At 38.2% G+C, this 21,351-nt stretch overlaps 1 protein-coding gene across 1 annotated transcript in view; it reads left to right on the plus strand.

Annotated features, from left to right (window-relative positions):
* Nucleotides 1–215: 215 nt before the first annotated feature.
* Nucleotides 216–21,351, plus strand: part of LOC119721302 (xaa-Pro aminopeptidase 1-like) — a 31,713-nt gene continuing 10,577 nt past the window's right edge. The window contains exons 1-7 of the mRNA XM_038191317.1: nt 216–322; nt 1,491–1,630; nt 3,944–4,054; nt 11,075–11,138; nt 17,295–17,402; nt 19,670–19,762; nt 20,518–20,685. Coding sequence (XP_038047245.1) covers nt 274–322; nt 1,491–1,630; nt 3,944–4,054; nt 11,075–11,138; nt 17,295–17,402; nt 19,670–19,762; nt 20,518–20,685 — 733 coding nt within the window. The 5' untranslated portion in view covers nt 216–273. The remainder of the gene's footprint in view (nt 323–1,490; nt 1,631–3,943; nt 4,055–11,074; nt 11,139–17,294; nt 17,403–19,669; nt 19,763–20,517; nt 20,686–21,351) is intronic.

Genomic DNA, 21,351 nt, shown 5'->3' on the forward strand with positions numbered 1-21,351 from the left:
GTAAACCTACACCTTCCTTTTTATTTAGTTTAATATAAAGTTGCTGTTGTTTGATCCATTTGCTTTATCGTAGCGTGTGTGCTCTACCAGGTTATTTCTGAATGGTACATCTCATACCTTTAAATAAATTATGGACAGCTCCGCTATACAGGTCAGATAACGTTATTGACTTAAGGTGCAAAGTATTATGAAACCGATAACTGCCTAAATTGTTTGCTGTGATAAAGCGATCACTTTGCATATAGTCGTGACACTCTGTACCGGGCAGTCAAGATGGCGACTGGAACATTGTTGGCGCTCTTTACGGCACTTTTGCTCACAGGTAGGTTTTACCTAAAGTTTAACATTGCTGATGAATTGAAAAGGAAACCAATATGGCAAGTGGGAGTGTGCCTGGTGGATAGGGTTCCTGACTCATAATCAGAGGGTCAGGGTTCCTATCCAGTTGCTTGCCATATGTTGTGTCCTTGGGCAAGTCACTTCACCCCCATTTGCCTCTCTCCATGCACCCAGGAGCATAAACAGGTAAATAGGTACCAGCATCAGCCGAGGAGTAACGGTCACCTGTAATGGACCGGCATCCCATCCAGGGAGAATAAAAATGATGTTTCCAGTCGTTTTATGCAACTATGACGTAAAACGGGGGTAAAGCACCGGAGGTTTGGCACCAACAGCCGATACATTCAAAGGGGCTATAACAAAACAATTAAGCCTCCTCTGGCATTACACCCCGCCAAAAGTGCTGTAGTCTTCAATTGTGAAGTTAGCACTCAATTGGAAAAAGAAGCGGAAGAAGAGAAAGTAGAGGAAAAGGAAGAAGTAGAAGAAGTAGAAGAAGTAAAGGCCGGCTTGGTGGGTCTGCATTTTTTGGTATAGGCCTACCATTAAGTTAAAAAGAAACAGGTCCATAAACAAATTGGTCAAACAGAATGCTTTGCTATACAGGGTGAGTAAAAAACGAAACCCAAATGTCGGGACAATTGTTTTAGTGAAGTTCTGCATGTAGCAATTTTAAAATCTATAGGACATGAAAGCCCAATTCATAAGCTTTCTTTTAGTACCAGAATCATTCGAAACACTCGTGTTCTTTTCAAGTTACGGAATTTTAAACACAATCACCGTTTTAAGGTTCTGTCCACGGATCACAAAAATGTTCAGTGTTCTTTCAGCAAAACGAAAACAAATCACATAGGGATGTGTGAATTGTTTTCGTTTTGCTGTAGGAACGCACACTTTTTTTGTGATCCGCAGACAGAACTTCAAAACGGTGGTTGTGTTTAAAATTCCATAACTTGAAAAGTATGTGAGTGATTTGAATGATTCTTGTACTAAAAGGAAGATTTTGAGTTGGCTTTTATGTCCTACATTTTGAAAGTGCTACATGTAGGACTTCAATAAAACAATAGTCCCGACATTTGGGTTTCGGGTTTTTTTGCTCACCCTGTATACAAGCAAAGGCTGAATGAATGCATTGGTTGTTTTTTTTGCAGGATGTGTGGTGGTGTTTGGCAGTCCGGTATCAATGAAGGGAAAAGAGCTGGATCAGTTCCTGGCCTCGTCGGCCTACCGAGGAAAGGAGCGGCAGACAAGGGCGGATGAAGTGATTAGGGACTGCACTGTGACACCACCGGTAATGGGCGATAGTGGGCAGGACACTTAAACAAAAAAAGTTCATTTCATGACAAATTCATTTCAAACCTAGTTGACTCCAAGTGTGGTCATGCAGTTGGATGCAAGATTGGCTGCTTTTCATAAAATATCCGACTATACCTTTTGTTTTAACAAGAAGAACAACAACTTGTGTTGCAAACTGCTTTGCTTTCAAACGTCATCTCTGCGGTATTTGGGTCAGACGTATATTCAGTATCCGAAAAGCGCCCACCCTAAAATGGCAGCAGTGTTAATGGTTTATACAGGGTGGTTCAAAGTAAAGGAAATCCACTCATGACAGCAATTTTCATCTATTTGTAAAAATTATTGTAAACTTTTGATTAGTAGCTATTAAAGTATTGGCCTTTAAGCATAAGAGACAAAAAAATGTCGCAAGTGCATTTTTTTTTTGTTTTTTAGCTATGTGGTTTGAACATTTTCATGTGCGAAACCTGTTTGTCAAAGGAGGTAAACATTCCATCCGCTTGACTAAGCTCAGCCATCCGAGCTTGATTTGAAGACAAAATAAATATTAACACACTTCAAACAAGGATTGTTAGTTCTACTTCTTGTTTGTTGTTATGTAATATTATGCAACTTTAACATTCAGCTCCTTTGGCATAGATGATATTAACACTGACATGAATAATCGGTCAGCCTCAATCAAAGATTATGTGGTTTGAACATTTTCATGTGCGAAACCTGTTTGTCAAAGGAGGTAAACATTCCATCCGCTTGACTAAGCTCAGCCATCCGAGCTTGATTTGTAGACAAAATAATTATTAACACACTTCAAACAAGGATTGTTGGTTCTACTTCTTGTTTGTTGTTATGTAATATTATGCAACTTTAACATTCAGCTCCTTTGGCATAGATGATATTAACACTGACATGAATAATCGGTCAGCCTCAATCAAATATTATGTGGTTGGAACATTTTCATGTGCGAAACCTGTTTGTCAAAGGAGGTAAACATTCCATCCGCTTGACTAAGCTCAGCCATCCGAGCTTGATTTGTAGACAAAATAATTATTAACACACTTCAAACAAGGATTGTTAGTTCTACTTCTTGTTTGTTGTTATGTAATATTATGCAACTTTAACATTCAGCTCCTTTGGCATAGATGATATTAACACTGACATGAATAATCGGTCAGCCTCAATCAAAGTTACCAGTTCGAAACGTTTTTTTTTTTGGCAAGGTTTCAAATTTTTGAGAACTAAAAGTGTCCAATTTACACAGAATAATACGTGGAGAAAACTGATTTGAGGCTTGTATTCAAATAATCATAATATATCGCTATTCGTACGACTTTTACTATTTTTTCTTCAGCATATGTGGTAAGAGGACTTTACTTTACTATGTGAAAAAAAAATTGTGAAAAAAAGTTATTTTAAACCACCTTGTAGACTTGATTGACCGAAACTACTTAATATAATAGTCCATTATCATAGTGCCACAATTTCAGTCATGTTCCCTGTATCAAATAACAGTACTGAATGTTAATTGTGCAAAAAGGAACCAGTCCATTTTTCCTTCCAGCCTCCCTGTGGTCACGTTGATTTGAATGGGAACAAAATCAAGATGGCAGCAAGATGATAATGGTTTAGTGTAACAATTAGGAGACAAAAAGGAATACCATGTACACTCAACCAAAAAAGAAAGCCCCCCCCCCTTCCAATACTTGTTTGTCTAACTCAAAAACTAATGAGCACCTCTCGCTCAAATAACGACTACACAGTACAGAAATTCCTTAGCAATCCAGCCATACTCTTTGTTTGGCCCAAAACAGTGATAATGTGTGCAAATTTATGCAATTTATGACAAATGGTACTGAAAACAGTTGCACTTTTGAATGCGTGCAAGTTGTGGTTCACACTCACCTTGCACGCATTCAAAAGTGCAACTTTATTTCCGGTACCGTTTGTCATACATTGCATAATTGTGTACACATTATCACTGTTTCGGGCCAAACAAAGAGTATGGCTGGATTGCTAAGGAATTTCTGTACTGATAGTTTGAGCAAGATGTGCCCAGTAGTTTTTCAGTTTGACAAAAAAGTATTGAGGGGGGGGGGACTTTCTTTTTTTGGTTGAGTATTTCTTTTGGTTTTATAAAAGCAAGACTATAGATGAGCGGGAACCAATAGTCCAGTTTATGACATTAATTTACATGAAGTGACTCGGTTAGCTCGCGGACGACAATAGAAAGGCCATCGATCGCAAGTCCAGAAAACTGAAAGACCATGCCCATCTCAGGGTTAAACACCATGTTCATTGTCTCTCAATGTAGGTGGTTCCACCAACTGCTGTAGTCACTACGTCACGCCTTGCAGCACTGAGAGTAGAGATGGCCAAGTACTCCTTCGACGCCTACCTCATTCCCTCGGAAGATGCTCACGGGGTAAGTAAGAACGACACTGATTCCCATGCATGTAAACATTTACAGGGTGAGTCAAATAAAAAAGCGGAACCCGAACCCCCCAAAATAGATTTCATATTTAACAAAAATGTAGCACCACAAATAATAATGACTGGAAAACCAATTTCATATTAGCTACTATTAGATGGAAAAAAATACCGAAATTGTCAATCCTTTCAAAGAATATCAACATTTAAACACAATGACCCTGAAATCTGTCTCGTCCAAAAAGAAGCAATTTACTGCGTGTTTTGACTGTTTGGAACAACAAAGAAAATGACTCAGAATACTTGTTTCAACAAATGTCAACAACAGTAGTACACAATATCTTTATGGAAAAAAACCTGGTTAAGCAATTCGCAAACAAAATTCCACTTTTTTTAAGGACGGGCCTTCAAAAGGACTTTGTTTAATATTGTTAACTTTTAAACTGAGGTTTTATCGCTGGTGATGTTTGAAGACAATTGTGACGACGATTCTTGAAATCGCATTTTTGGACGAGACTGATAGGTCTTGGTTATTGTGTTTAAATGGTAATATTCTTTGAACGATTGCGGCAATTTCAGTATTTTGTTTTCATTGAAAAGAAGCTTACGAAATTGGCTTTCTAGTCATTATCATTGCTGGTGCTACATATTTTTTTTTAAATATGAATATACTTTTTGGGGTTTGGGTTGCGCTATTTTTGACTCAAAAGAAACAACAACCTAAAATAAGCACCTAAACAACCAACATCTAAACACCAATTAGCAGCTACTTCAAGCGATAGGCCTGAGACCTAATGACGTCCCGTTTTGTTTACATGTGCGCTTTTCTATGTGGTAGACGGTCCCTTCTACGTCTTGCGTCCCGACTTCGCTCCCATAGGAAATTGCACATATAAACAAAGCCATTATACAGCCATTTAAAGATGCATAAATATCATTTTGTGTTTACCCCCTATATCGAATTATTATCTAAAAGCTTACTTTGATTAATGACCGTGCTGGTACTAAACACCCCGTGAAATTATTCCATCTGACTTGCTGCCACTTTTAACTTGTAATCAATACAATGTGTCATTTCCAGTTGACCGATTTTTAATTGAACAAATAAATAATAATTGCATGTGGTAATGAAATTGAAATTTTCTTCAAAAATTATTGGTGATATTATGACATAAAAAGTTTTAAAATCGTCGGGAACGGTGGAAGAAAAAAAATACACACAACGACAATTAACAACAGTTTGTAAGGGCACTCCGTATTTTTTGCTGCCATCAATTTCTTCCAGAAGAGGGCGCGCTACACAAACACTGGTCAGCACGATCGGTGGTCAGCACCGTAAAGACAATGCGGATCATGAACTGCCAATTACACAAAAAATGAAACACTCTTTGTGGATACAATAAGTCAAGATAAACACATTGCAATGAATTGAATTCTCGTCCAAAAATTGGCAACGATATTTGACACAAGACTTTTGAAAATTGACGGGAACCGTGGAGGAATCAATTTAATATGATTTGAATAAAACACAGTGTTTTTTAATCGCGAAAAATTCATTCCGATTTCAAGTCACTATTAATCATGGAGCTATAAACACAGTAAAACGCCTCTTGTGGAGACGATAACTCAATAATAACACATTGCATTGAATTGAAATATCGTTTCATAATTGGCCGTGATGTTTGACAAAAGCCGTTTGAAAATTAACGGGAACCGTGGAAGAATAAATTTAATATGATTTCAATAAAACACAGTATTTTAATCGCGAAAAAATCCATTCTGAATTCAATTTACTTTTAAATGAACAAAAGAAAAACACTCTTTGTGGAGACGATAGCTCAATCATATGGCATTGAATTTGAAATTTTGTTCAAGAATAATGGAGGATATTATGACATTAACAGTTTGAAAATCGACAGGAACTGTGAAAGAAAAAAAATACAAACAACGACAACAAAACAACAGTGTGTAAGGACACTCCGTACTTTTTGCTGCCATCAATTTCTTCCAAAAGAGGGCGCGCTACACAAACACTAGTCATGAACGTATACAGATTTTTGTCAATGCGGATGACGATCTGCCATTAATTTTGTGTTCTTTTTCTTGAATTTTGATGTTCTCTTGACTTATAAGCAAGTTAACCATAAAAAGGGCCAGATTATTTTGACCATCTCACAGCCGGGGGAGGGTGGGCGGGGGTGGGGGGGGGGGGGGGGGGGGAGGGGGTTCAAGTAAGGCAAAAGTAAGGCCAGTTTTTTGTTTGGACTGTCACTGCAGATTCGGAAGTTTTTCTCCCGTCTTGACACAATACTGTATTGATGGAGAGAAAAATAATATTGTTACGAACCCAGATTGCTTGATTATGGAAATCTAGCGCCCTCTGGATTCACTCTGTCCATGAAGTACACAATCTTCTTGTTGTCTTTTATAGTTCCTGTATTTTACCCATTTATCGTAAATTGCCAACTTGCACTTTTATTCCCAGGGTCTCTTACCAAGCACAGCGCATGATGCAATACCACGCGCGCTACTGTATGCATTATTCATGTAGCGATGTACATGTGCGCGACTGACCACACCTCCCTTCGCCCCAGCGAGCTAAGTTCCTTTCCCCATAGCATGCGTGCTTTGGCGTTCTCCGAGAGACTGCTCAGCGGCACGGAGCGTTTCTCTCTCCCGTGTGTTACCCATGAACACTAACTGGAGTTCTCGGTCCAGTTTTCTAGTCCCGTACTTAGCTCGAGGGAATGGAATGTTACCTTGCGTGGTCGCGTAGCTGGGCGTGGTAAGACATCCTGCGGTGTCAATAACCTGTGACACAGTAACCTTTTAGCTTGTCACTCACTCCATCAAGGTTGCTCGAGATGTTGCGTAAACACTTTTGCACTCTGATCTAACTATTTGCACACATCTATCTCTGTATTTGCACACTTCTCTCTCCATGTTTTTCCTTATGTAAATGCACACGTTTCTAGTCTTTTGCACTAGGCACTCTTAGTAAACCATGTGACTAGTCATGTGACCCTTAGACATGGAAGATTATTATTGGTTAATTCCTAAATCAGTGCTCATGCATTATTTAATCCCGAGACTTCTACTGCCTATAAATACCGGAGGTTTTCCTCACTTTCGGCAGTGCGGCGAACCACGAAACCAATGTAGTGCGTACGAACCCTAAACCCAAAGTTGTGCGGCGAACTTATATGTTGTGCGGTAAATCGTATGATGTGCGACGAACTCGACTCTGACAGACCGATTGTCGTGCGACTCTTGTCACTACGAAGCATCGGCCTCCCTTGGTGGTTGAGGCGCGGTGAAGTAATAGTGCAATCACTAGTACTAGTGTTATTATGAAGCATCCTTCTCCTAGATCCCTCGAGGAGTGTGTAGAAGCTGGTGAAATAGTAATACACTAGTCCCAATGGTGCTGTGCGGTTTCTAATGGCCATTGGACTGCTAGTCATAGCTTGAACATGTTGTGCGGTTGTCTGGTGTTCTAGCCCAGCCAGAGCTAGTTCATCCCCGTCACCACAGCGGACCGCTCCCGCTGTGGCCAGCCGGCTCCCCGTAGCCATTCCCCCCGTAGTTCAGCTATATGCTAGCCCGGTCTTGTCATAAACACTATCCTTGGTGCATAGTGCCTCGATTGACCTTGGATACCCGATACGCCACATGCACACTTTGGTTCGAACTGTAGTGCGGCCTGGTACACTTGCTGGCCCCGTCCAGTTGCCGTTGCCTCCCCGGTCACCGTAGCGGACCGCTCCCGCTTCGGTCTGACCGTCGATAACCCGTACCGTGCCGGTGCCCACTCAGTTCGTATTGGTTGACATGGTTTTGCCATAGTACATAATACATGTATAGACTTTGTAGACGCCAACCTGTTATCTCTATAACGCTACCAAAGACTACCAAAAGGAGAAACCCTATAGGTTGATGAAATCTAACAAAGTTATGTAAAGTGATGAGATGAATAAATCAGTGTATTGACATGTGTGACTGTCACCCCAAAGCTTTGTTTCCCTCCAACTTATTGAATTATTGTTGACTCTAATAAATGTTTCATGAACTGCTATTAGGGAACGCAACAATATCTTGTCTAAATATTCTGTCTATTTTGTCTATTTTTCAAGACCAATCATCTGGCCACAATTCAAATCAATGCATCACTTAATTTTTGAGTAAGCTGTCCATGAAGACTATGTTGTTTCTGTGCAAAAGGAAGGCAAATGATCTGTTTGGACTGTGACTGCAGATTTGCAAGTTTTTTGCCGTGTTGACACCAAACACTATTGATGGAGAGAAAAACAATATTTACTCTTAATACTCAGATTTTGTTTGTCTTTTTTTCATGACCAATCATCCGGCCACGATTCAATTCAATGGATCATTTAATATTTGAGTAAGCGTGTCCACGAAGACTATGTCGTTTCGGTGCAAGAGTGTTCTGTTTGGACTGTGACTGCAGTTTCGCAAGTTTTTTTTCCCGCGTTGACACCAAACACTATTGATGGAGAGAAAAACAATATTTACTCTCAATACTCTGGCTTTTTTGTCTATTTTTCATGACCAATCATCTGGCCACAATCAATGGATAATTTATTTTTTGAGTGAGCGTGTCCACGAGGACTATGTCGTTTCTGTGCAAAAGGTAAGGTAAATGTTCTGTTTGGACTGTGACTGCAGATTCGCAAGTTTTTCTCCGTGTTGACACAAAACAGTATGGAGACAAACAATATTTATTCTTAATATTCTGCCAAACAATTGAAATAATAAAGCTCGAACAACCCAGTGTGATCAGCACCAAAAATACACTAGTCTGAAGATTAGTCAACTTTCAAGTAACAAAAACAGCATAGGCCTACTCTTTTTCCAGACGATAACTCTAGAAATACTCCATGTAGCGAACTAAAATTACATGTGGTGATTTGACATGATATAATAACACAAATCTGTGGAATGCCACGAGAAATTATCAAACAATTGAAATACTATAGTCTGGCCGAATAACGCAGTGCGTTCATTGTGAAAAATACGCTAGTCCGAACGAAAGTCAACTTTAATTGAACAAAAACAACATAGGGCCTACTCGTTTTTCAGACAATAGCTCTAGAAATACTTAATGTATCGAACTGGAATTACATCTGGTGATTTGAACTGATATAGTTACGCATATCTGTTGAATGTCAAAGAAATTGTCGACTACTTGAAACAATATAACAACCCAATGTTTTCAGTGCAAAAAAGTACACTAGTACGAAGAAAAGTCAACTTTCATGGAAAAAAACACAACATACTCGTTTTCCAGACGATGACTCTAGAAATACCCCATGTATCGAACTGAAATTATATCTGGTGATCAACATGATATAATAACACACATCTGTGGAATGTCAAGAGAAATTGTCCAACAATTGAAATAATAAAGCCCCGAACAACCCAGTGTTTTCAGCGCAAAAAAACCCACTTGTCCAACGAAAAGTCAACTTTCATGGAACAAAAACAACATACGCGTTTTTCAAACAATAGCTCTAGAAATACCCAATGTATCAAACTGAAATAACATCTCGTGTTTTGACACGATTAATGACACAAATCTGTGAAATGGCAAGGGAAATTGTCAAACAATTAAAATAATATTGCCCGAACAGTGTGCTTCGTAGGAAAAATACAAAGTCCGAAAGAAGTAAGTTAAATTTCACGCAAAGAAAACAACATACTCGTTTTCCAGACGATAACTCGAGAAATACCCGATATGTATCGAACTGAAATAACATCTGGTGTTTTGACATGATATAATAACACAAAACTGTTGAATGTCTAAAGAAATTGTCAATTAATTAAAATAATATTGCCCCGAACAACCCAGTGTTTTCAGCGCAAAACAATACACTAGTACGAACGGAAGTCAACTTTAATTAAACAAAAACTACATACTCGTTTTCCAGACGATAACTCTAGAAATACCCGAAGTATCAAACTGAAAGTTATCTTCTGATTTGTCATGATATAATAACACACATCTGTGGAATGTCAAGAGAAAATGTCCAACAATTAAAATAATATAGCCCGAACAACCCAGCGTGTTCAATGCGAAAAATACACTAGTCCGACGGGAGTCAACTTTTATTTAACAAAAACAACATACACGTTTTCAAGAAGATAACTCTATAAATACCCCATGTATTGAACTGAAATTACATCTGGTGATTTGACATGATATAATAACACAAATTTGTGGAATGTCAAGAGAACTTGTCAAATAATTGAAATAATATAGCCCGAACAACCCAATGTGTTCAGCGCGAAAAATACAATAGTCCGAACAAAAGTCAACTTTCGTGTAACAAAAACAGCATACTCGTTGATCCGGAAGTAAAGGTCAAGCGATTTCACGTACACGACAAAATGTGTAATGGGCTATCTGATTGCAACGTATGAACATGATTGAAGTTGTAAGTGAAAGACGTTGGTCATTTTTGAACGAAAGTCGCTTGTAATTTGACACCTGATGTCGTCATCATGACGTCAGAGTAATATGCACCACTCGAGATGATGGTCAATATACAATGAAATCTCGATAAGTCAAATCTGACGGGAACAGCTTCAAAAATTTGGCTTAATAAGCAGATTTTTTATTTGCTAAGCAGGGTTGTATATCATTACTACAAAAAGGGGAATGGATCCTTTGTTTGACTTAACAGTCGTTTTGCGTTATCAGAGTTTGACTTATTTAGATTTCACTGTATGTTGAAAGTTACTAGCTAAATACCGTAAACCGTTAAGGAGAAAACCCGCGGAGAAGAATTGTCCGGAAAAGAAGAAGAAAGAAAGCAAACAAGAAAGAATATTTATCAGAACAATTGTAAGCAGTGGTCGGGTTGTGCCCGACCATTCAAAGAAACAAGATTTATCAGAACAATTTTAAGCAGTTGTCGAGTGGTGACCGACCACTCAATGACCGAAACAATATAGTGTTTTAAACGCTTCTCATATATGTTTGATACCAAACCAGAGTGAAGATGTTCCAGAACGTGATACACGACGGGCGTACATCTGCGGCTTGAGCGGATCAGCAGGTAAGCGGTTCAGTCTCTTGGTTTTATTTAGTTTCCACCGTACAAGATACTGACGGTGTAGTAACTGATGCCCCATATCAACTTCGAATCTCATCTTGCAGAAGGGGCGTGGTTGACATCCTATCGGGAAGGGAGGGGAATGGAGGCATGGGCGTCGCCAGGATTTTTTCTAGAGGGGGCAAAGCACACCCCACCCCCCGAAATCCCGTTACTATTCCAGCATATTCTCGATTTATCATTTGTCCTGGGTTGGCGGGGACATTCTCCCAATCCATTAAATTAACAGCAATATGACTTCGCGCCTCTTTTTCTTTCTCCCCCCCCCTTTCCCCTCTCCCCCCCCCCCTTTTCTTTTCAAGGAGGGTAAAGCGCCTCCCTTGCCCCCCCCCCCGCCGCGACGCCCATGAATGGAGGGAGTTTGTTATCTCTCTGCAAAACCAAGGGCGAACATCACGCTGGGAGGGGGCATATATTCTCCCACCCCTAGATTTTTGAAAGGCTTGGATGGGCCATAGGAACCCCGTCCCCAGATTTTTGTGGTGAAAAACCAAAATCTGCCGATTTCGAGGTTTTCTTTAACATTGAAAATGTAAAAGTTGTCAAAAAAAGAGACCATTCAGTAGAAAAGCTTTTAATGTACCGTTCAGATGTCAAAGTTAAGGCACGTAAGCATACACACATTTTGCTTACGACGTAGAGTTGTATCTACAACAGCGCCCCGTGGTGTCATATGGTTTTCAGCCCCAGAGGAACATCAATCAATACTGTAACCCGCAAAATTGCGACGGTTTGGGCAAAAACCATCCATTTTTTAAGAAACAAAAGTTATAACTTTTGAGTTTTTTTACCTCAAATTTTCTCCGAAATTTTCTTATTTTTTTTATAGCAAATCTGTCAAGAAATCGATTTGGAATGTGATCTAGGGCTCTTTAGCCAGCTTTCCAGCAACTTTCAAGCAATTTCATTTTTTGGCCAAAGTTGAAGAAAATACAAGGGGTTCACCTTACATTTTGAGTCATATTTAGCCAAATATTGACTTTTTCTCAAAACAAGGCAGAAATTTATATGGATGGAAGAGGAACATCAATCAATATTGTAACCCGCAAAAGTTGTGACGATTTAGGCAAAAACCATCAATTTTTGAAGAAACAAAGTAATCATTTTTGAATGATTTCACCTTAATTTTTCGACGAAATTTCCCTTCTTATAGCACATCTGTCCAGACATCGATTTGGAATGTGTTCTAGGGCTCTTTAGCCAGCTTTCCAGCAACTTTCAAGCAATTTAATTTTCTGCCAAAATTAAAGAAAAAACAAGGGGTTTCTGTTATACATTTTTAATAAAATTTAGCAAAATATTGACTTTTTCTCAAAACAAGGAAGCAATTCATCTGGATGCAAGAGGAACATCAATCAATACTCTTACCCGCAAAATGGTGAAGATTTGGGCAAAAAACATTCATTTTTGAAGAAACAAAAGTTATCATTTTTGAATGATTTCACCTTAAAATTTCGACGAAATTTCCCTTTTTATAGCACATCTGTCCAGAAATCGATTTGGAATGTGTTCTAGGGCTCTTAAGGCAGCGTTCCAGCAACTTTCAAGCAATTTCATTTTTTTGCCAAAATTGAAGAAAATCCAAGGGGTTAACATTACATTTTGAGTCAAATTTGGCCAAAAATTGACTTTTTCTCAAAACAAGGCAGCAATTCATCTGGATGCTAGAGGAACATCAATCAATACTCTTACTCGCAAAAAAATGAAGATTTGGGCAAAAACCATCCATTTTTGAAGAAACAAAAGTTATCATTTTTGAGGTATATTACCTGAAATTTTCGCGGAAATTTCCCCCTTTTTTGGGGGCACATCTGTCCAGAAATCGATTTGGAATGTATTCTAGGGCTCTATAGCCAGCTTTCCAGCATTTTTCAAGCAATTTCATTTGTTGCCAAAATTGAAGAAAAAACAAGGGGTTGATTGATGTTCCTGATACATTTTGAATCAAATTTAGCCAAATATTGACTTTTTCTCAAAAAAAAGCAGCAATTCATCTGGATGCAAGAGGAACATCAATCAATACTTTTACCCGCAAAATGGTGAAGATTTGGGCAAAAACCATCCATTTTTGAAGAAACAAAAGTTATAATTTTTGAGTGATTTCACCTTAAATTTTTGCCGAAATTTCCTTTTTTATAGCACATCTGTCCAGAAATCGATTTGGAATGTGTTCTAGGGCTCTTTAGCCAGCTTTTCAGCAACTTTCAAGCAATTTCAATTTTTGCCAAAATTGAAGAAAAAACAAGGGGTTAACCTTACATTTTGAGTCAAATTTAGCCAAATATTGACTTTTTCTCAAAACAAGGCAGCAATTCATCTGGATGCAATAGGAACATCAATCAATACTCTTACCCGCAAAATGGTGAAGATTTGGGCAAAAACCATCCATTTTTGAAGAAACAAAAGTTATAATTTTTGAGTGATTTCACCTTAAATTTTCGCCGAAATTTCCTTTTTTATAGTACATCTGTCCAGACATCGATTTGGAATGTGCTCTAGTGCTCTTTAGCCAGCTTTCCAGCAACTTTCAAGCAATTTCATTTTTTTGCCAAAATTGAAGAAAATCCAAGGGGTTAACCTTACATTTTGAGTCAAATTTAGCCAAAAATTGACTTTTTCTCAAAACAAGGAAGCAATTCATCTGGATGCAAGAGGAACATCAATCAATACTCTTACCCGCAAAATGGTGAAGATTTGGGCAAAAACCATCCATTTTTGAAGAAACAAAAGTTATCATTTTTGAATGATTTCACCTTAAAATTTCGACGAAATTTCCCTTTTTATAGCACATCTGTCCAGAAATCGATTTGGAATGTGTTCTAGGGCTCTTAAGGCAGCGTTCCAGCAACTTTCAAGCAATTTCATTTTTTTGCCAAAATTGTAGAAAATCCAAGGGGTTAACATTACATTTTGAGTCAAATTTGGCCAAAAATTGACTTTTTCTCAAAACAAGGCAGCAATTCATCTGGATGCTAGAGGAACATCAATCAATACTCTTACTCGCAAAAAAATGAAGATTTGGGCAAAAACCATCCATTTTTGAAGAAACAAAAGTTATCATTTTTGAGTGATTTCACCTTAAATTTTCGCCGAAATTTCTTTTTTTATAGCACATCTGTCCAGAAATCGATTTGGAATGTGTTCTAGGGCTCTTTAGCCAGCTTTCCAGCAACTTTCAAGCAATTTCAATTTTTGCCAAAATTGAAGTAAAAACAAGGGGTTAACCTTACATTTTGAATCAAATTTAGCCAAATATTGACTTTTTCTCAAAACAAGGCAGCAATTCATCTGGATGCAAGAGGAACATCAATCAATACTCTTACCCGCAAAATGGTGAAGATTTAGGCAAAAACCATCCATTTTTGAAGAAACAAAAGTTATCATTTTTGAGTGATTTCACCTTAAATTTTCGCCGAAATTTCTTTTTTTATAGCACATCTGTCCAGAAATCGATTTTGAATGTGATCTATGGCTCTTAAGGCAGCGTTCCAGCAACTTTCAAGCAATTTCATTTTTTGGCCAAAATTGAAGAAATTACAAGGGGTTAATCTTACATTTTTAGTCAAATTTGGCCAAAAATTGACTTTTTCTCAAAACAAGGCAGCAATTCATCTGGATGCAAGAGGAACATCAATCAATACTCTTACCCGCAAAATGGTGAAGATTTAGGCAAAAACCATCCATTTTTGAAGAAACAAAAGTTATAATTTTTGAGTGATTTCACCTTAAATTTTCGCCGAAATTTCCTTTTTTTATAGCACATCTGTCCAGAAATCGATTTGGAATGTGTTCTAGGGCTCTTTAGCCAGCTTTCCAGCAACTTTCAAGCAATTTCAATTTTTGCCAAAATTGAAGTAAAAACAAGGGGTTAACCTTACATTTTGAATCAAATTTAGCCAAATATTGACTTTTTCTCAAAACAAGGCAGCAATTCATCTGGATGCAAGAGGAACATCAATCAATACTCTTACCCGCAAAATGGTGAAGATTTAGGCAAAAACCATCCATTTTTGAAGAAACAAAAGTTATCATTTTTGAATGATTTTACCTTAATTTTTTAAGAAATTTCCATTCTTTTAGCACATCTGACCAGACATCGATTTGGAATGTGTTCTAGGGCTCTTTAGCCAGCTTTCAGGAACTTTCAAGCAATTTCAATTTTTGCCAAAATTGAAGTAAAAACAAGGGGTTAACCTTACATTTTGAATCAAATTTAGCCAAATATTGACTTTTTCTCAAAACAAGGCAGCAATTCATCTGGATGCAAGAGGAACATCAATCAATACTCTTACCCGCAAAATAATGAAGATTTGGGCAAAAACCATCCATTTTTGAAGAAACAAAAGTTATAATTTTTGAGTGATTTCACCTTAAATTTTCGCCGAAATTTCCTTTTTTTATAGCACATCTGTCCAGAAATCGATTTGGAATGTGTTCTAGGGCTCTTTAGCCAGCTTTCCAGCAACTTTCAAGCAATTTCATTTTTTGGCCAAAATTGTAGAAAATACAAGGGGTTAACCTTACATTTTTAGTCTAATTTGGCCAAATATTGACTTTTTCTCAAAACAAGGCAGCAATTCATCTGGATGCAAGAGGAACATCAATCAATACTCTTACCCGCAAAATGGTGAAGATTCGGGCAAAAACCATCCTTTTTTGAAGAAACAAAAGTTATAATTTTTGAGTGATTTCACCTTAAAATTTCGACGAAATTTCCTTTTTTATAGCACATCAGTCCAGAAATCGATTTTGAATGTGATCTAGGGCTCTTTAGCCAGCTTTCCAGCAACTTTCAAGCAATTCCGTTTTTTGCCAAAATTGAAGAAAAAACAAGGGGTTAACATTACATTTTGAATCAAATTTAGCCAAATATTTACTTTTTCTCAAAACAAGGCAGCAATTCATATGGATGCAAGAGGAACATCAATCAATACTCTTACCCGCAAAATGGTGAAGATTTGGGCAAAAACCATCCGTTTTTGAAGAAACAAAAGTTATCATTTTTGAGTGATTTCACCTTAAATTTTCGCCGAAATTTCCTTTTTTATAGCTCATCTGTCCAGAAATCGATTTGGAATGTGTTCTAGGGCTCTTTAGCCAGCTTTCCAGCAACTTTCAAGCAATTTCATTTTTTGGCCAAAATTGTAGAAAATACAAGGGGTTAACCTTACATTTTTAGTCTTATTTGGCCAAAAATTGACTTTTTCTCAAAACAAGGCAGCAATTCATCTGGCTGCAAAAGGAACATCAATCAATACTGTAACCCGCAAAATTGTGACGATTTGGGCAAAAATCACCCATTTTTGAAGAAACAAAAGTTAACATTTTTGAGTTTTTTTACCTTAAATTTTCGCCGAAATTTCCTTTTTGTATAGCTCATCTGTCCAGAAATCGATTCGGAATGTGTTCTAGGGCTCTTTAGCCAGCTTTCCAGTAACTTTCAAGCAATTTCATTTTTTGGCCAAAATTGAAGAAAATACAAGGGGTTAACCTTACATTTTTAGTCAAATTCAGCCAAAAATTGACTTTTTCTCAAAACAAGGCAGAAATTCATCTGGATACAAGAGGAACATCAATCAATACTCTAACCCTCAAAATGGTGCACATTTGGGCAAAAAACAGCCTTTTTTTGAAGAAACAAATTTTTCATTTTTGAGTGATTTTACCTTACATTTTGACGAAATTACCCTTTGTATAGCACATCTGTGCTGAAGTCGATTTGGAGTGTGTTCTAGTGCCCTTTAGGCAGTTTTCCAGCTACTTTCAAGCAATTTCATATTTTGGCAAAAATTGAATAAAAAAATACAAGGGGTTAACCCTACATTTTAGTCAAACTTGGGAAACATTGACTTTTTCTAAAAACAAGGCAGAAATTCATCAATACTCTAGCTCGCAAAATTGTGAAGATTTGGGCAGAAAACATCCATTTTTGAAGAAAATAAATGAAAATGTTTGAGTGATTTTACCTTAATTTTTCGACGAAATTCCCTTTTGACTGACCCGGTATAAGCTTAGATCTGCTCCTTTTAGGCAAAATTCAGATCATTTCCTGATGATACTTCTAACGGGTGTTTTTAAATATTTTTTTCCCCCATTCAGGATACGCGATAGTAACGGCCAGCGATGGTGCCTACATATGGACTGACTCGCGTTACTTCGTACAGGCCAGGCGACAGCTGGATTGCAACTGGAACCTTATGGAACAAGGTTGGCAAATAATACAGGGTGGACCAAAATAAACGAAACAGAGATATTATTGCTATTTGGAACAGAAGTAGAGCACATGTGAACCAAAGGGAGATATCTTCTGTTAGGGTTGAATCTCCTCTTTAAAATGACACCCTGATCAAGTCATCACATGCACGGTTGACTGAGCAGTAACCTATTTTATGAAAGGGTCTATTTAGAGAATTGCGCCACTTTTCAATTGTGTTTTTTGTTGTGTCAGTTGTCACGGAGTGAAAGGCTATGGTTGCCAATCAAGGCAGGTGGGAAAAAAAGAGATTTCAACATGAAAAGTGGCGCAATTCTCTAAGTAGACCCTTTCATAAAATTGGTCACTGCTCAGTCAACCGTGAATGTAAGGACATGATCAGGATATCATTTTAGAGAGGAGATTTACTTGTGCCCTAATTCTGTTCCAATTAGCAGGTTACAGCCCGATTGTCCGAAGGTTCTTTAGTCCGAAGGGTCATTAGTCCGAAGGTTCGTTGGTCCGAAGGCTCAATAGTCCGAAGGTTCGATAACCCGAAGGTTCGATAGTCCGAAGGGCCCATTAGTCCGAAAATTGAATAAGGTTAATTAATCCGAAGGTTCGATAGTCCGAATAGACGATAGGGCTCGATAGTCCGAATTGACAATAAGGTTCGATAGTCCGAATAGATGATAAGGTTCGATAGTCCGAATATATGGTAGGGTTCGATAGTCCGAATTGACAATAAGGTTTGATAGTCCGAATTGAGAATAAGGTTCGATAGTCCGAATGGGCAACACGGTTCGTCAGTATGACACTTCGGACTGTCGGACCTTACTGTTGATTCGGACTATCGGACCTTATTGTCGATTCGGACTATCGGACCTTTTTGTCGATTCGGACTATCGGACCTTATAGTCTTTTCGGACTATCGAACCTTATTATCAATTCGGAATAATGAACCTTCGGACTATGGAACTTTATTTTCGTTTCGGACTATTGAACCTTCGGACTGATTAACCTTATTCTAAATTCGAACCATCGAACCTTCTGATAAATTAACCTTCGGACAAATGAACCTTCGGATTAATGAACCTTCGGACTATTGCATCAAATGGTCGGATAAACGAACCTTATTTCATTTTCGGACTAACGAACCCCCTCTTATGGAAATTTTGTGCATTCGGACTATCGAACCTTCGGACTAAAGAACCTTCGGACTATCGGACCTTCGGACTATCGGGCGGCCCCCAATTAGCAATAATATCTCGGTTTCGGTTTTTTCCCCACCCTGTAAAGGCCTATGTGTGAGAATGTCACGAGGGTGAATGGTATACACACCAATCCAGGCACCCACATTTGTTTATGGTGTAAATCGAGGATTTTCTTTTGTTTCACTTTCCTTTTACCATGTTGGCAACAGCTCTCATTGGTTTAGTACACGTTTTGTAATCGAGGTCGTCCTCCATTTGGTCCCTGTCCTCGATTCACCGATGATGTTGCACCTGTAAGTCCTCGATTTACAACATAAACAAAGTCACGCTGTCACGTCTATCACGAAGGCCTCCTTCAATGGCGAGAGCAATGCGCTAGCTATACTGTTCAGATAATCCTTTGAGGGACAGTTGTTTTTAATTGCACTATAGCGTGCAGCATAGTTGCTCCATTCAGGGGGGGGGGCGTGGTTATGTAAACACTGGCAATCGTGGACCTAGGACAAAAGGGTTAGGGCACAAACAATACGTCCACGATTGACCGACAGTCCACGATTGAAATTCGTGTGCAAAACTAATGAGAGCTTTTTAGTACAAACAAAGAAATGAGGATTAGGGACAATAGGGGGTCCACGATTTCCGGTGTTTGCACACTTGTGTGAGAGTACAAGCATTACATTCAATGTGTGGACTTCCGAACAAAAGATGTCCACATAAAACAGGTAGCAGCGATGCTGTGGTTTCCCCCTCTCTGGAAAACAGATTAAGAGGCATTTAGGGGTCAGGTTTATCCGTGGCAAAATGAAGAGAAACACTAAAGGGCATCATAGAAACTAAGAATTTGGGTTGAAAGAGTTTTCACAGTTTGAGTAAAACGGGTTTTTCACTGTTTTTTCTTAACTACACGCAAACAAAGGAATGTCCACACTATGTATGTAAAACAAACATTGTGTGTAGGGTGAGTAAAAATAAATAAGGAAACCGATATTCCTCTTCAATTGGCATTTCGATAAAGATTAAGCTCGCACCAATTTTGAAATGAGTGTATTTACGTTGGCATCGTATAGGTTCAGCTGGAGTTCTTTACCCTGACGATTGGATGGCTACAAACATGGCCAATGGCAGCCGGATAGGGTTCGATCCTACCCTCATATCAGCAAGTAAGTCCTTTTTTTGTAGTTGTCCAAAATTCCTTCCTCACCAAATTCTCCACGCATTTGCCCTTCTGCCCTTGCACTCCACGCGTTTGCATTATGTCGAAGAAACAAACCCCGTAATATTAGTGGCTTGAGGTATGCAGTCCTTCAAAGGGATTTATAATTTCAAGAAGATTTTCCGATGCAATTTTTGCACCATGACGCCACTTGTTTTCATCAGATATTATGTCAATAGAGATAAGTCATTGCAAAAATGTTGAAAGACATGAATCTGGGACTGAGACACATTTCCAATTTGGTTAGAAAACACTTGTACTCAACTCTCCATGGACTAGACAACGAATTAAAACAAGTGACGTCTGCAACAATAAAAAAATTCCTGGATTAATTTCACCCAAGCAAGGGTGAAAAACTGCGACTACCCAAAATTGGGTTGTCCTTTACCCAATTGTTTGAGTTAGAATTTCTGAAAATTCAACCAAAACTTGTGGTCATACCAGACTTAATGTAATTCGGTTTTGTATGACCACAAGTTTCGGTTGAATTCAATGTAACCCAAACAATAATTGTGTAAAGGAAAACCCAATTTTGGGTAGTTGCAGTTTTCAACCTTGCTTGAGTAAAATTAACCCAGGCAATTTTTCAGTGCATAGATGCTACACTGTTTCCAAAATTTGGTCCCAAATTTGAAAATGAAAGTTGAAGTAATCTGTTCAAATCAACCCAAATGATTTGATGTTGTGTTAATTCAATTACAGGCGAATATCTTGACTATCTGAGTGTGTTCGCTGAGGAGAAGGATAAGGTCTTGTACCTGGTCTCCGAGACTACCAATTTGGTGGACACCGTATGGGGCGCGGACACTCCCTCGCAGCCAAGTTACCCGACTGATCCTCTGACGATTCTCGACTCGACAATATACACAGGTATTAAGAAATATCGGCATCGGTGTTTGACATAATAATATATGCAGTGGTAAAACGATTTGTTTGATGAGTGTATGGTTAACTGTACATTAGATCAGTACAGCTGCATTCTCTATACTATGGGTCAGAATGATGTGGACCCAAATTAAAGAAAATATTAAAAAGATAAGTATCAATTATCAAAACAAATGCAACTGAGATATGTTATAGGCTGGTATTTTGGACATGTTTGGTGAAAGTTTCATGGGATATCTATAACACCGTTTGAAGAAAAGTGCTATCAAAGAACACACGCTAAAAACACTCTGACCACGGTTCCATAGTTCAACAAGTTGATTGAATTCGCGTACTGATGTGACTTCATTTCAAACAGTAACATATCCCATATGCACATGTTTTGATAATTGCTACTCGTTTTTAATATTTTCTTTAATTTGGGTCCAAATCACTCTGACTCACCCTGTACAGTGTACTTTCCATTCACTGCACATCTACGTTTGTTTATGTTATTATGATTTTACAAGTAAACATTTCATTCCTGTTATACTGTTGTATACTGGAATTCTTTTTAATGGAAGGATGGAACTCCTGTTATATTGAACCAATTGAATTGAATTTAATTGGTAATTTGCCACCAAATTTGCTGATTGCTTAACTCTGACATGA

The sequence above is a fragment of the Patiria miniata genome, unplaced genomic scaffold (assembly GCF_015706575.1).
Source record: "Patiria miniata isolate m_02_andy unplaced genomic scaffold, ASM1570657v1 HiC_scaffold_1, whole genome shotgun sequence".
In the NCBI taxonomy this organism is placed as follows: Eukaryota; Metazoa; Echinodermata; class Asteroidea; order Valvatida; family Asterinidae; genus Patiria; species Patiria miniata.